The 13,811-nt window shown below is 34.3% G+C and overlaps 1 protein-coding gene across 8 annotated transcripts in view; it reads left to right on the plus strand.

Annotated features, from left to right (window-relative positions):
* Positions 1–13,811, plus strand: part of LOC111062476 (spectrin alpha chain-like) — a 53,269-nt gene that overhangs the window by 30,864 nt on the left and 8,594 nt on the right. For 2 of the 8 annotated variants that reach the window (XM_039433139.1, XM_039433143.1), the window contains 9 exons: positions 1,548–1,743; positions 3,251–3,437; positions 3,621–3,751; positions 4,624–4,828; positions 6,063–6,267; positions 7,259–7,379; positions 8,259–8,628; positions 12,029–12,141; positions 13,297–13,320. In XM_039433139.1, the coding sequence (XP_039289073.1) occupies positions 1,548–1,743; positions 3,251–3,437; positions 3,621–3,751; positions 4,624–4,828; positions 6,063–6,267; positions 7,259–7,379; positions 8,259–8,628; positions 12,029–12,141; positions 13,297–13,320 (1,552 nt within the window). Of the gene's footprint in view, positions 1–1,547; positions 1,744–3,250; positions 3,438–3,620; positions 3,752–4,623; positions 4,829–6,062; positions 6,268–7,258; positions 7,380–8,258; positions 8,629–10,438; positions 10,809–12,028; positions 12,142–13,296; positions 13,321–13,811 lie in introns of all 8 variants that reach the window. The other 6 variants (XM_039433140.1, XM_039433144.1, XM_039433142.1 and 3 more) reach the window with 3 other exon arrangements.

Below are 13,811 nucleotides of genomic sequence, written 5' to 3' on the forward strand. Positions count from 1 at the left end.
TTTTTAAACCCAACCTCAAATGTTCAATTTGCAACATAGTTAAGTCATCTCGTAATGAGGATGTGTTTGTTATTAAATAATAAATGGTGGGCATGTTTGCGATGCAGTCGTGTACCGATGGCTCGGAATTTTGTATAACAGAATTACAACTTTTACAATTTTTTTACAAAACTTGCAAACTTTCTGTGACTTAGTAATAATATTCTTGGTCGATAATGAAATATATTTTTGTAAATTGATTTTTATTCCTGTAGCCTAAAAACATTTTTCTATGTATTCTTGTCATTGTATATGACAATACGGAATTATTGAATTGAAACGGAAACCCATAAGTCTATCAATACAGGAACATGCGTTTTATATATGTGTTTATATGTGTGTGTAAATTAATTTTTATTCCTATAGCCTAAAAACGTTTTTCTATGTATTCTTGTCATTGTGTATGACAATACGGAATTATTGAATTGAAACGGAAACTCATAAGTCTATCAATACAGGAACATGCGTTTTATATATGTGTTTATATGTGTGTGTAAATTAATTTTTATTCCTATAGCCTAAAAACGTTTTTCTATGTATTCTTGTCATTGTGTATGACAATACGGAATTATTGAATTGAAACGGAAACTCATAAGTCTATCAATACAGGAACATGCGTTTTATATATGTGTTGGGATATTGTTAGGTACCTGGATTGTGGATATACCTGAATAGCTTGATATTGTGATATTATGATTCATGCCTATACGTAGTTAATTTAGATCAATCAAAATTGTTAATGTTTTTTATTTTTAAAGAAATGTCAATACCATTTCTATATTTCAAATAACGTAGTATATTTGAACAAACATATTATTTTGTGATAGAGTAATTTAAAAATCAACTTCAATTTGCAGAGGCGAAGTTAATTAGTTGACCGGTAAAGATACACAAATACAATTACCAGAGTCATGACAACTACCATAATCATGCTAGAATTGAATCATCTATTTAGTTAGTAGTCAAGTATCTTTGAAAATGAAATATTGTAAAATTCTACAGTTTTATTTGGTACAGGTACATGATTTCGTAACCATACAGGTCACAACGTTCATTATGGAACGGTTCTACAACATCGACAATGAAACTCTGGTTGGACAGTGTAAATTGTTTTTGTCTATTCTAGTGACGAAGGCTAATGTGCTATTCTCTATTTGATGGCAAATAAAAGTGCTATACTATTCATTCTTCCTTCCTGGATTTTGGCTGTTATAATGAAACGACTGGTTGGACAGTGTAAATTGTTTTTGTCTATTCTAGTGACGAAGGCTAATGTGCTATTCTCTATTTGATGGCAAATGAAAGTGCTATACTATTCATTCTTCCTTCCTGGATTTTGGCTGTTATAATGTGACTTCCTTACCGTATCTTTATTTTTCTTGGCCTTGATTCAAAATGTGTAGTTTTTAGATTTGACAATTATAAGATGGCTTCCTTTAGTTCATATCCTTAGTTTTCTTGTCAGTGTGGTTATCATTAATTATGATGTTGACGTTATTTTTGTGCAGACATGAACTCGCAGGCGGACTCGCTGATCGAGTCGGGTCAGTTCGACGCGGCGAGCATCCAGGAGAAGCGGCAGTCGATCAACGAGCGCTACGAACGAATTAAGAATCTGGCCGCGCACCGCCAAGCCAGGCTCAACGAGGCCAACACCCTCCACCAGTTCTTCCGCGACATTGCCGACGAGGAGTCCTGGATCAAGTGAGTCACAAAAATATTATAATTTTTAAGGTTTTGGGGGAAAATATTTTGAATTTCGAGGTCTGGGAGGTTTTTACCAAAGTGTGTAGAATCTTCTAGGGTCGTAGATCTCAGATAGATTATATAGATATAATATATAGATTATATAATTATTATTATCTATATATATATATATATAGATTATGTTATAGATTATATCTCTGATATAATCTATATCACAGTGCGCAGTGAAAGCTGAAATTGAATTGAATCAGCTGGTTCAATCGCAATATGAGCCAAATTATTACAAACTGAGATATTGTTTAAACGGGCATAATAGAGAAAATATACTATAAGAAGATACTATATCCAATGGTATAGAGCATTCATGTTCCAAATTTCACTGTTAACCAATAGTACTAGTAGTTCTCTTTCGTGAAGCTTTGTGACGCTGGTAGTATCTCTCATGCAGTGCCGTTCTCACACTCTCACTCGGCCTTGGAAAAATCGGCCTGAAATTTGGAACATAAACGACCTATATCATGGAATATCTTCTTATGCTATCTTTCTCTAAGCTGGCACTTTGCAAACGGCACTTAATATTAGAAGTTTAGTCAGTATTTGATGTAATCAGTGTCAAGGAAATATATTAAGAATGGTATAGAAATAGTTTGACCGTTTGTACAAATGGTAATAAGTTGGATTCGGTATTATATAGATTATTATTCGGTATTAGAGATTGGAATAATATTTAAATTATTGCTTTTATTGTGGCTACCTGTAGCTGCAAAAGATTTACCAAGATAAATTATTTACTATGAGTGAAATAAGTATTGTAATCCACAAATAATAATCCATTGATTTTTTGACGTATTTGTGATGCTTTACAAATAATTCGTTTTTGGAATTAAGAATGTTTAATTTGTCCATCTTTAAGTATTATTTCATTCATTCATCGTGAAGTTATATTTCATTCATTCATCCTGATATAGCGATATCATTATCTTGTCTTCCATTTTCCATTGTAAAAGATCTTCTTGATGAATGAGTGAATTAAATATTGTCAATGCTTAAAAATGTTGACTCACTCATTCATTTGTTTACAAATTTGTGGTTTACAAAACAAACGTGTAATTAACAAGTTTCAATATGAATGAATTCATATTAATAATAAATATATTCATCTCAAGTTTCGAGAATTTTCACTGCATTTATCCGAGTAAGACTCAACTCACGCGACTCTGTTCGAGAAGAGACACGACTCTAGTCGAGAGCATGTGTTTCCAAATGGTGATACTCAGACCAGTCGACTCTAGTCTCCGCGACTGTGACCATTTGAAAACACATGCTCTCGACTAGAGTCGTGTCTCTTCTCGACATGAGTCGCATAAGTGTGAGTTGAGCCTTAATGTTAATTGCAAAATATACTAGTGAAATTAAGTAAAACGGTTCCAAATTCTTTTGTGTATTGCAAATAAATTCTCATTTTGCACCTCTTTATTTTACATTTTAATTTTGTATTTTCCAGGGAGAAGAAGCTGTTGGTTGGTTCTGATGATTACGGCAGAGATTTGACCGGAGTTCAGAACCTGAAGAAGAAGCACAAGCGTCTGGAAGCTGAGTTGGCGTCCCACGAGCCAGCCATACAGGCTGTCCAGGAAGCTGGCGAAAAACTCATGGATGTGTCCAATTTGGGAGTGCCAGAAATTGAGCAGGTAATTATTTATCTATAGAATCACGGATAATCGGTAGAATACATTCATTTGAAAACAAGAAACGTACTAAATTTAATAGATGATTGGATAGGTATTGTGAGTAGGTATATGTCTTTTTAATTTTTTAAATTCTATGTTTGAAATAAATCAATGGCTGACAAATGATTTTTATGCACTTTTCAGAGATTGAAGCTGCTGAACCAGGCCTGGGCCGAGTTGAAACAATTGGCTGCCACCCGTGGACAGAAACTGGAGGAGTCTCTCACCTACCAACAGTTCCTTGCTAAAGTTGAAGAGGAAGAAGCATGGATCAGGTTGGTTATAGTATTCTATTTAACAAAGCTCAATCAAGTAAATCAGACTCACATAAGACTGACATTGTACTTATAAATCTTAGATAGATGATTATAATATCTATCTGCGTTGTGAATCATACCGCCTACAGTCCATGCCTTCCACAGCCATTTCACTGAAATTAATTTTATAACAACTTTTCTTTCTAATATTTTTGTGTTCCAAAAAAGAATTATTTTTTTTAAATGACCATTGACCAATTAAATTTTTTGGGAGGTTTTTGATGTATTATTTATCAATTTATCACTTGTTTTCAATCTAGTTTAGTCTAGTCTTGAACTTGTTTTTTTTTCAAATTAATTCATTGAACGCAAGGAATTGAATTTAATCTATATAGAATTGCAAACAAGGATTTTTTCACTTCTAATCCTTGAAACGGATTTACTTCCTCAGAGGTTGCCTGTATGTCCAAGTTAGCTCATTCATATCAGAAATGAGACATTATTTCCATTTTTTTCGATATTATATTTCCATTTTTTTCGATATTATTTTCCAATGTTTAGAAATGTTGTAAAAAAATCACACTCTTTTTTCGCCAAAATACAAATACTAGAAATATTTTCAATCAATAATAATAATTTAAATATACAGTACATACATAATCATAGAAATGAATAATACATTTCGAATGAATAAATAGAATGTTGTATCGAAAGTTTTAGCTTTGTTGTATTTGTAATATTATATGAGTTGAATAAATTCATTATCAGTAATTGAGAAGCAGCAAATTATTGTTGAATAATAATTATACATTTTTAAGACATTTTTTGATGGCTATCCAGAGTGATTCTTTCTAGTAAAATGAGTTATTAATGTGTGACTTGTTTGGCAGTGAGAAGCAGCAACTGCTATCGGTGGAGGACTACGGGGACACAATGGCGGCAGTGCAGGGTCTGCTGAAGAAGCACGACGCCTTCGAGACGGACTTTGCGGTGCACCGCGACCGCTGCGCAGACATCTGCAACGCAGGCGCCAAGCTCACCGAAGCCAGCAACCACCACTCAGACAGCATCGCGCAGCGTTGTCAACAATTGCAGGTGAAAAGTTATTCCAATTTCAATCACAATTCATATAAAATCACACAATTCACAAAATTATATACCACTTTTCCTTTATAGTGCTACTACAGTTATTGAAATGATTTTCAATGCAAATGTGCACGAATCAGTCGAAACATGTTGTGAATAGATAAAATATAAACAGGGTACTTAATTTTTACGGCACTAAGAGTTTTGGATTGGATAATTGAGTAGGTATCATCGTGAGGGTACATCCTCCTTCTAAAAACGTTTGGATAAATAATTTATAACAACTGGAAGTGTGTCACAAGTCCACGTACAGTGCGTTAATAAGAAATCAAATAAAACCATTATCATTCGTAAAAAAAGGACGAACAGAAAAAAATAGATATTGGAGCATATTTTATTGTGATTTCGTGTTTGAAATGAATTTAAATATTGAAGAAAAGTTATTGTAAGAATAAATTAAGTTGAGAGTCAAGTAAGAGTGTTGAGCACAGAGAAAAGATTTCATAAGATAGCATATTATGCTATTTTTTTCTATTCTATGGTTAAAGCATTTTCATATTAGTGAGTCTGAACATTTATAATTCTAGGGTCACAAATATTTGGGAACAGTGATGACTAAACAACCATATTATACATTCCAAATACAATAACTGGGAAGACAAAATCTAAATTTATCCAAATTTGAAATAAAAATTGATTACACACCATAGCATAAAATAATTTTGATTAATGATGCTGGCAAAGCAAATGTGACAAGATCTCAAAGAACAAAAATATTTGCACAGATTTATAAATAAAACCATTATCATTCATAAAAAAGGAACATCAAATAATTGTGCATTAATTTACTGTACAATAATGTCTTGAAGTGTATTCTACAAAGCGTTGTGTATTTCCCTACAATATATCCAGAAAATGTAATACTGTAATTCGATATCAAGTTTCAAAGATATTGTTTCATTTTCACACAAGTACAATGTATAAATTAGAATAGGCAAAATGGACAGTTCTGAGCTGGAGCCTGTTGATCCATTCCGCAAGTTATTGTAACTATTGTAATAAATGAATTATAAGTTTTCCTTGTAATGAAAATGAGAAAATTGTTTGGCTTGTAGAACAAGGTTTCCATTTTTGAATGGAACAGTTCTGAGCTGGAGTCTGTCGATCCATTCAGCAAGTTATTGTAATAAATTAACTATGAGTTTTTACTATAGTGAGAATGTGAAAATTGTTTGATTTGTAGAACAAGCTAGACCTGCTGTCGGCGCTGGCATCGCGACGCAAGGCGCGCCTGATGGACAACTCGGCCTACCTGCAGTTCATGTGGAAGGCAGATGTGGTCGAGTCGTGGATCGCAGACAAGGAGACGCATGTGCGATCGGACGAGTACGGACGCGACCTATCCACTGTGCAGACGCTGCTCACCAAGCAGGAAACTTTCGATGCCGGTCAGTGCAATAGAAGCTACTCTATTCAAGTTATTGCTCTGTCAAACAGGAAAAACTAGAAAAAGTAACGACTCTTAGGGCCATATTCACCATCTACGTTTAGCGCTGAATCAAGTTTACTTGTAGAAAAGGTTGCATTTAACATTATGAGCTTCATACGTGGCTTAAACGAACAGCTGACATTTTTCCGATTAAACCGAGTATCTGAATACTGGCCTTAGGGCCATATGCGCCATTTACGTTTAACGCTAAACCACGTTTACAGGTAGAAGATGAGGTTGCATTTATCATAATATGTTTCATAGGGGGTTTAAACGAACATCTCACATTTTTCCGTTCAAAACGAGTATCTGCATTCGGGCCTCAAACATGCAAAAGAGAATAATAGAATAGAATAATAAGATAATACTATAATGTTCTATGATACTCGTATAGTGTAGGTATTGAATCATCTTTATTCTGTATTTTTTTGTATTATTCATTTATACAATAAGTACATCATCAAAATTATAGGGAGAGGAAAATAAGGTAACCTTGTGCTATTCCTCTCTCAAATTAAGATAACACATAGTCCGAAATAGGTTGAGTCTTGTAGCTCTCCAATTCACAAAATTTTCAGTCCTCAAGTATTTTCACAAAGTAGATTTTCAAATCTAAAGGTGCGTACAGATTTACGCTCTACTCCGCAAACGAACGTTACACGAGCAGATCGCAAGATGATCGCAGGTCGAGCAAGAGCAGAACGCGAACAGAGCGCGAGCTTGGCAAGTTCCTAGGGCGAACTAACCAATAAAACATCATGCATCATGCATGCGCGGTTAACGCTTTTGTTGGATCAGTTACATTACAATCTCTGTGTTAGCATATAAAATTATCAAAATTGAATAATATAAAATTATAAAATCATTTTAATAATAGGTACCAGCATAGAATTTAGAGCACCTTAATAGAGTGTATTATATTTTCATATATTATTATCTTTTGTTGTCAGGTTTGCATGCATTTGAGCACGAAGGCATCCAGAACATCACAGCTTTGAAGGATCAGCTGTTGGCGGCCAATCACGATCAGACCGAAGCAATCAAGAAGCGTCACGCTGACGTCATCTCCAGGTCAGTAACCAACTTTTTTGGTGAGGATAATGCCTACATGAGCTCTAGCATAGCTACCTCTAATACAGGTATATTAGAGGTGGCTATGGCTCTAGACTTGTGTGTGGGTAATGAGATGGATGACGATGATCAGAGATTAGATAGTCAACCATTCATTTCAAATGTTTAAAACTCTTGTAATATTACGCTCAGATAGATCAGAATAAAATTTAATCTTTCTGAGGTATATACGGGCTAGGAAGGTGGAAAAGATATAATTATAGATACACGTTTGCTGTATTTCACAAGATGTGAAATTTTGGAATTTTACTGCTGTCATTTCATGTGTAGTGTAACTGAATTTTCGTTAAGAAAATCTCAATAGAAATCTGAAAGTGAAAATGGAAATTTTGACCATGGCGAAATTTGGAGGAAGCCTATTCATTAAATCTTTACTCAATCAGAAGCCACGTATAATTCTAATCTATTTCTAATTTAAAATCACTGAATATCTCCCTTTCTATCATTAGGGGTTCTCATTTATCTAGTTTTTTCTTCACTTCTTCAAAACTATTCAAACTGTTTCAAATTTTCTAGATATAATGATAAATACGGTAATCTTGTTTTATTTGTTTTCATTTGTTGTAAGAAACCTACCGAAAATTATCTGATGAATGCATTTTCATATTTACTGTCTGATCGATTACTGTTTTGTCGACCCAAATACAGACCCTAGAGGTTCATATGAGCGATTAATTCACTTGTTTATACACTATTCATTCTATTGAATAAAGAATTTGAATATAAAAAATATACTTTCTCAGTAATCCATGGATAACCCGATCATTTTGATTCTTCAAATGAAGATTGAAAGAATAAATTCAATTTTTGTGTGGTTAGATGGCAGAAACTGTTGGGCGACTCTGACGCGCGAAAGCAGCGCCTGCTGCGTATGCAGGAACAGTTTCGTCAGATCGAGGAGTTGTACCTGACGTTCGCGAAGAAGGCGTCTGCGTTCAACTCGTGGTTCGAGAACGCCGAAGAGGACCTCACTGACCCAGTTCGCTGCAACTCCATCGAGGAAATTCGCGCACTGCGTGACGCGCATGCGCAGTTCCAGGCCTCACTGTCATCTGCGCAGGCTGACTTTGAGGCATTGGCCGCGCTAGATCAGCAGATCAAGAGCTTCAATGTCGGACCCAACCCCTACACCTGGTTCACCATGGAGGCGCTCGAGGACACCTGGCGCAATCTGCAGAAGATTATCAAGGTCGGTTCAATCATCAATAAATCTAGTCCACTCGAATGGTTTTATTCACAGAATTGAATTGAATTTATTGCCAAAAATCACAAGTACGCATGCATTTGTACAATATAATTAGCCTACCAGAGAAATATAATTACCAGTACATTACAGATAGACATTGATTTTAACTTGAGTATAACAATATTATGAATGTATTATTTGGCATTGCCAACATAAGATTTTGTATATCACTTTTTTGTATATCTTGGAGTCTTGGATGGTTCGAACCTCAGAACTTCGTTCTCCACTTAAAACTATTTTTATGTAGATTCTTCTTCAAGTTAATCTTAAAACTATTATATTAATTTCCAAGTTGAAAATTACTATCCAACTGATAGTAATTTAGCTAATGGATAGTATTTGATTCTATGTAGATCCTTCTTCTCTTAACCTTCCGGTAGTCTCGCCCTACTCAATCACACGAGCAGTCGCGTGTTGTATTTTTTACAACATCCAATTTTCCTAGTGTTATGTACTCTGTTTACTGTCAAAACATATTAATTGTATAATTACTTTTTCCATCTTCTTGGATTATTTTACGCCTATGAACATTTGGATGATTACCATTTCATAGCCCAATAAGGTACATCAAGCAAAACTATCAATTCTGTGTTATTGGTTCGTTCGCAGTCCCCGTATACAGTTTTTCCCTATCTTATGCACAGTGCGACTTATGCACTGTCGCGACTAAATGGCACCTAAAGACTGAACCATTGCTCGGTTGATACTGCAACTAAGTGGAGTGATAGGGGGAAAGTTTTGGAATGCATAAGTGACTCTCACTGACACCACCCCATTCAATAGTTTTATGCAGCAAAAAAACTGACACTGTTTTGTATTCTTTACAACAGCGCGACTGTCGGAAGGTTAAAACTATCAATTTTCAACTTGAAAATTTACTACTCAATTGATTTTACAATTCCGTCGTATTTATTTGATCTCTCCAGTTTTCAGATCTTATTTGTCAAACTTGATCGATTTTTTCCACTTGAGGTTTCTCATTCCAAATAATTCCACTTAATAAATATAATTATTTCACTTGAAGTTTCCTTTTCATCCGGTTGTGTTGATTTACAATTTAGTTTTTTCAAACTCCATTTACTAATCTTTTTTTGTTTAAATTGTATCTGAAGCCTGATAATTTGGAATCTGAAATCCAACTTTGCATAGATGGGGCGGAGCTCCTGAAATTTTTACAGATATGGAACTCGTGGCAGTTGATACAGCTTATCCATGACTATTATAGGTATGAATTTAATCAAAATCGTTGGAGCCGATTTCGAAAAAACCGTGAAAAACCCTGTTTTTGACAACATTTTCGCCATTTTAGCCGCCATCTTGAATTACATTTGATCGAAATTGTTCGTGTCGGATCCTTATATTGTAAGGACCTTAAGTTCCAAATTTCAAGTCATTCCGTTAATTGGGAGATGAGATATCGTGTACACAGACGCACATTCACTCATACACACACACACACACATACAGACCAATACCCAAAAACCACTTTTTTGGACTCAGGGGACCTTGAAACTTATATAAATTTAGAAATTTGGGTACCTTAATTTTTTTCGGAAAGCAATACTTTCCTTACCTATGGTAATAGGGCAAGGAAAGTAAAAATAACGAGCGAAGCTCGGTGCCCCGATATTTCAAATAAAGTGGATTTTTGACAACATTTCAAGTCTCTTCAATTATGAAAAAGTTCCACAACATCAATATTCACGCTACAAACTTAATTGAAAGAATAAATTTTTCAATTCTGTGTGGTTAGATGGCAGAAACTGTTGGGCGACTCGGACGCGCGAAAGCAGCGCCTGCTGCGTATGCAGGAACAGTTCCGTCAGATCGAGGAGTTGTACCTGACGTTCGCGAAGAAGGCGTCGGCGTTCAACTCGTGGTTCGAGAACGCCGAAGAGGACCTCACTGACCCAGTTCGCTGCAACTCCATCGAGGAGATTCGCGCACTGCGTGACGCGCATGCGCAGTTCCAGGCCTCACTGTCATCTGCGCAGGCTGACTTCGAGGCATTGGCCGCGCTAGATCAGCAGATCAAGAGCTTCAATGTCGGACCCAACCCCTACACCTGGTTCACCATGGAGGCGCTCGAGGACACCTGGCGCAACCTGCAGAAGATTATCAAGGTCGGTTCAATCATCAATAAATCTAGTCCACTAGTAAAGTAAATTCGTATGGCTTTTGTTGGTGGGGAGTCCCTTGCGGGAAGGTCCCACCGCCTGAATATATAATTTAAGCCGTCAATGAGCCTTACGACTTGGTATACGACTTTTTTACTATCTAGTCCACTCGAATGGTTTATTCCCAGAATTCAATTGAATTTATTGCCAAAAATCACAAGTACACATTTGTACAATGTAATTAGCCTACCAGAGAAATATAATTACCAATACAATACAAATAGACATTGATTGTAACTTGAGTATAACAGTATTAACAATGTATTTTATTTATTTATACAATATGCCAATTTCCACTGAGTGTAACAAGACCCATAGTGATACAAAACAAAATAGCACTGTACATGAATAAACTATACGGTAAGTATTAATGTAAACTAAAAGTATAATAGATGAGCACAGTAAAAATTAATATAGATTACTTCAAAAACAAGATAGAAATATAAAAATGAGAAGAAAAAAAGTCAAAAAAAAATTCTATCTTGTTTTTGTAGTAATCTACATTAATTTTTACTGTGCTCATCTATTATAATTTTAGTTTCACATTAATACTTATAGTTTATTCATGTACAGTGCTATTTTGTTTTGTACCACTATAGGTCTTGTTAGACTCAGTGGAAATTGTCAATTGTCAATGGATAAATAAATAAATGTAATATTTGGCACTGCCAACATAAGATTTAGTATATCACTATTTTGTTTATCTTGGAGTCTTTCGTTCTCCACCTAAAACAATTTCTCTGCAGATTCTTCTTCAAGTTAATCTTCAAACTATTTTAATTTTCAAGTTGAATATTACTATCCAATTGATAGTAATTTAGTGAGTTGATAGTAATTGATTCCAAGTAGATCCTTCTTCTGTTTAAACTATCAATTTTCAAGTTGAAAATTTACTACCCAATTGATTGTACAATTCCGTTGTATTTATTTGATATATCCAGTTCTCAGATCTTATTTGTCAAACTTAATCGATTTGTTCTCACTTGAGGTTTGGATTTCAAATAATTCCACTTAATAAATATAATTATTTCACTTGAAGTTTCCTTTTCATCCGGTTGTGTTGATTTCCAATTCAGTTTTTTCAAACTCTATTTACTAAACTTTTTTTGTTCTAAATCATTGATCTTGAACAATGATTGATCAGAGATTGTTGTCGTATTTTTCAGGAACGTGACATTGAACTGGCCAAGGAGGCTCAGAGGCAAGAGGAGAATGACAAACTCAGAAAGGAGTTCGCCAAACACGCCAACGCTTTCCACCAGTGGCTCACAGAAACAAGGTGAGAAATCCATTCAATCAATTATATGTTTCCAAATGTATAATGTATTTTTAGACCTTTGCAAGGTATCCATTCTAAATAAGCTGCATTGGACGGATTAAATCACTATGTGATATAGGAGAAATGATAAATGACACATTGATAAGACTTATAGTCTAAGCTCATTAACTCAAATATAATTAATGCATTATCACAACGATCTTTTATCAATCTTATTCATTCATTCAAATTCAGTTGATGACTATCTGTTAGAATCCTTGGAAACTAAGGTTATGTATTTGAACATTCCATCAAACTCAAGAGCTTTTACAAACATAGAATTTCGTCATACAGTAATTTAGAGTCAATACAATATTAATATAAGTTCAATTCCATGGTCTATTCAATATACATCTTATCACAGTTTATTTGTTCCACTGCTGAATCAGTCCAGATCATAATTAAATTTAACTATAACAGAAAAAACCAACAACATATATCTATTAATGATTAAAACAATACCAATTATTGATAACATTTATATCACAGTCAGGTCAAATGGAGATTGAAAAAGAATCAATCACAGTCAGGTCAAATCACAGAAACATTGTATAAAACGTAAATATAGTCTATATCAATCATCCCTACTCAGACAACTTACACAAAATGCACATGAATGCGTCAATTATAAAAAATCTCAGCATCACAAAAACCAGTCAGAACAAAAAAAATCTACAAATTTACACAATTTACAACAGTTATCATGGTTGGCCCTCAAAATAACTCATCCACCGAGTAATAAGCTCCTTCAACCAAGAACTCATAAAGGTCAGCCCTGAACCCTCTCAGTTCACCGCTAGTGGACGACAGCTTCAAAAAGCGTGGAAGTCTATTATAAAACTTGCACCCCGCATAGCTAGTCTTAAAGAATATTAAGATAAATAAAGCGCTCAATTTAAATAATTAAACTTATAATATTTGTTGGTAAATATTTGTAGGAATTATTGCATTTGAGAAAATATATTATGTTCAATATTGTATATTGTGAATTCTTTATATTATTCAGTTTTCGAATTTTTTTTTCCAAAGATATTTTTGTTGAATATAATTGTGAAATTATTATATAGTGGAGCAGTAATTTCACGAAAATATTTTTTTGTTTTTGGATGAGAACAGATACAGACTCCTTGGCTGGGATGGGTGAATATTATCAGCGTTTTGAATACTGTTTTTCGCGCTTAAAAAAGCTTTACAGTTGTTGATAAATCTGTCTTTAACTCTACACTTTATTTTTATTCATTGCTCTACAAATCTGTAATTGCTAGCATGGATTTTTGCTGGGAATTGAATTTAATGTGTGGTTTGTTTAATCTAATACAAATAGCCTATTCAGTGGTGAAGAATAAATAAATTTTTTCATCCCAAACTAATCTTCTTACTTGAAATACTTGAGACAATTGTTTCTTACATTGTAATTGATCCTACTAATACTCTGAACTTCCAACTACTGATCTAGTGTAAGAAGAGTGCTATTTTAAATTAAAATCCCAAATCTGAAACAATCAATTGATGGATGTACTGTATTGTAATGATATTGTACTGTTTGTGTTTGAAGTTGCCACTTGAGTGGGTTGATAGTAGATCACAAGTATAGAAACTAACCCATACAGTCAACTCTTGAACTAACTTGT

Source organism: Nilaparvata lugens, chromosome 7 (genome assembly GCF_014356525.2).
Source record: "Nilaparvata lugens isolate BPH chromosome 7, ASM1435652v1, whole genome shotgun sequence".
NCBI classification, from domain to species: Eukaryota; Metazoa; Arthropoda; class Insecta; order Hemiptera; family Delphacidae; genus Nilaparvata; species Nilaparvata lugens.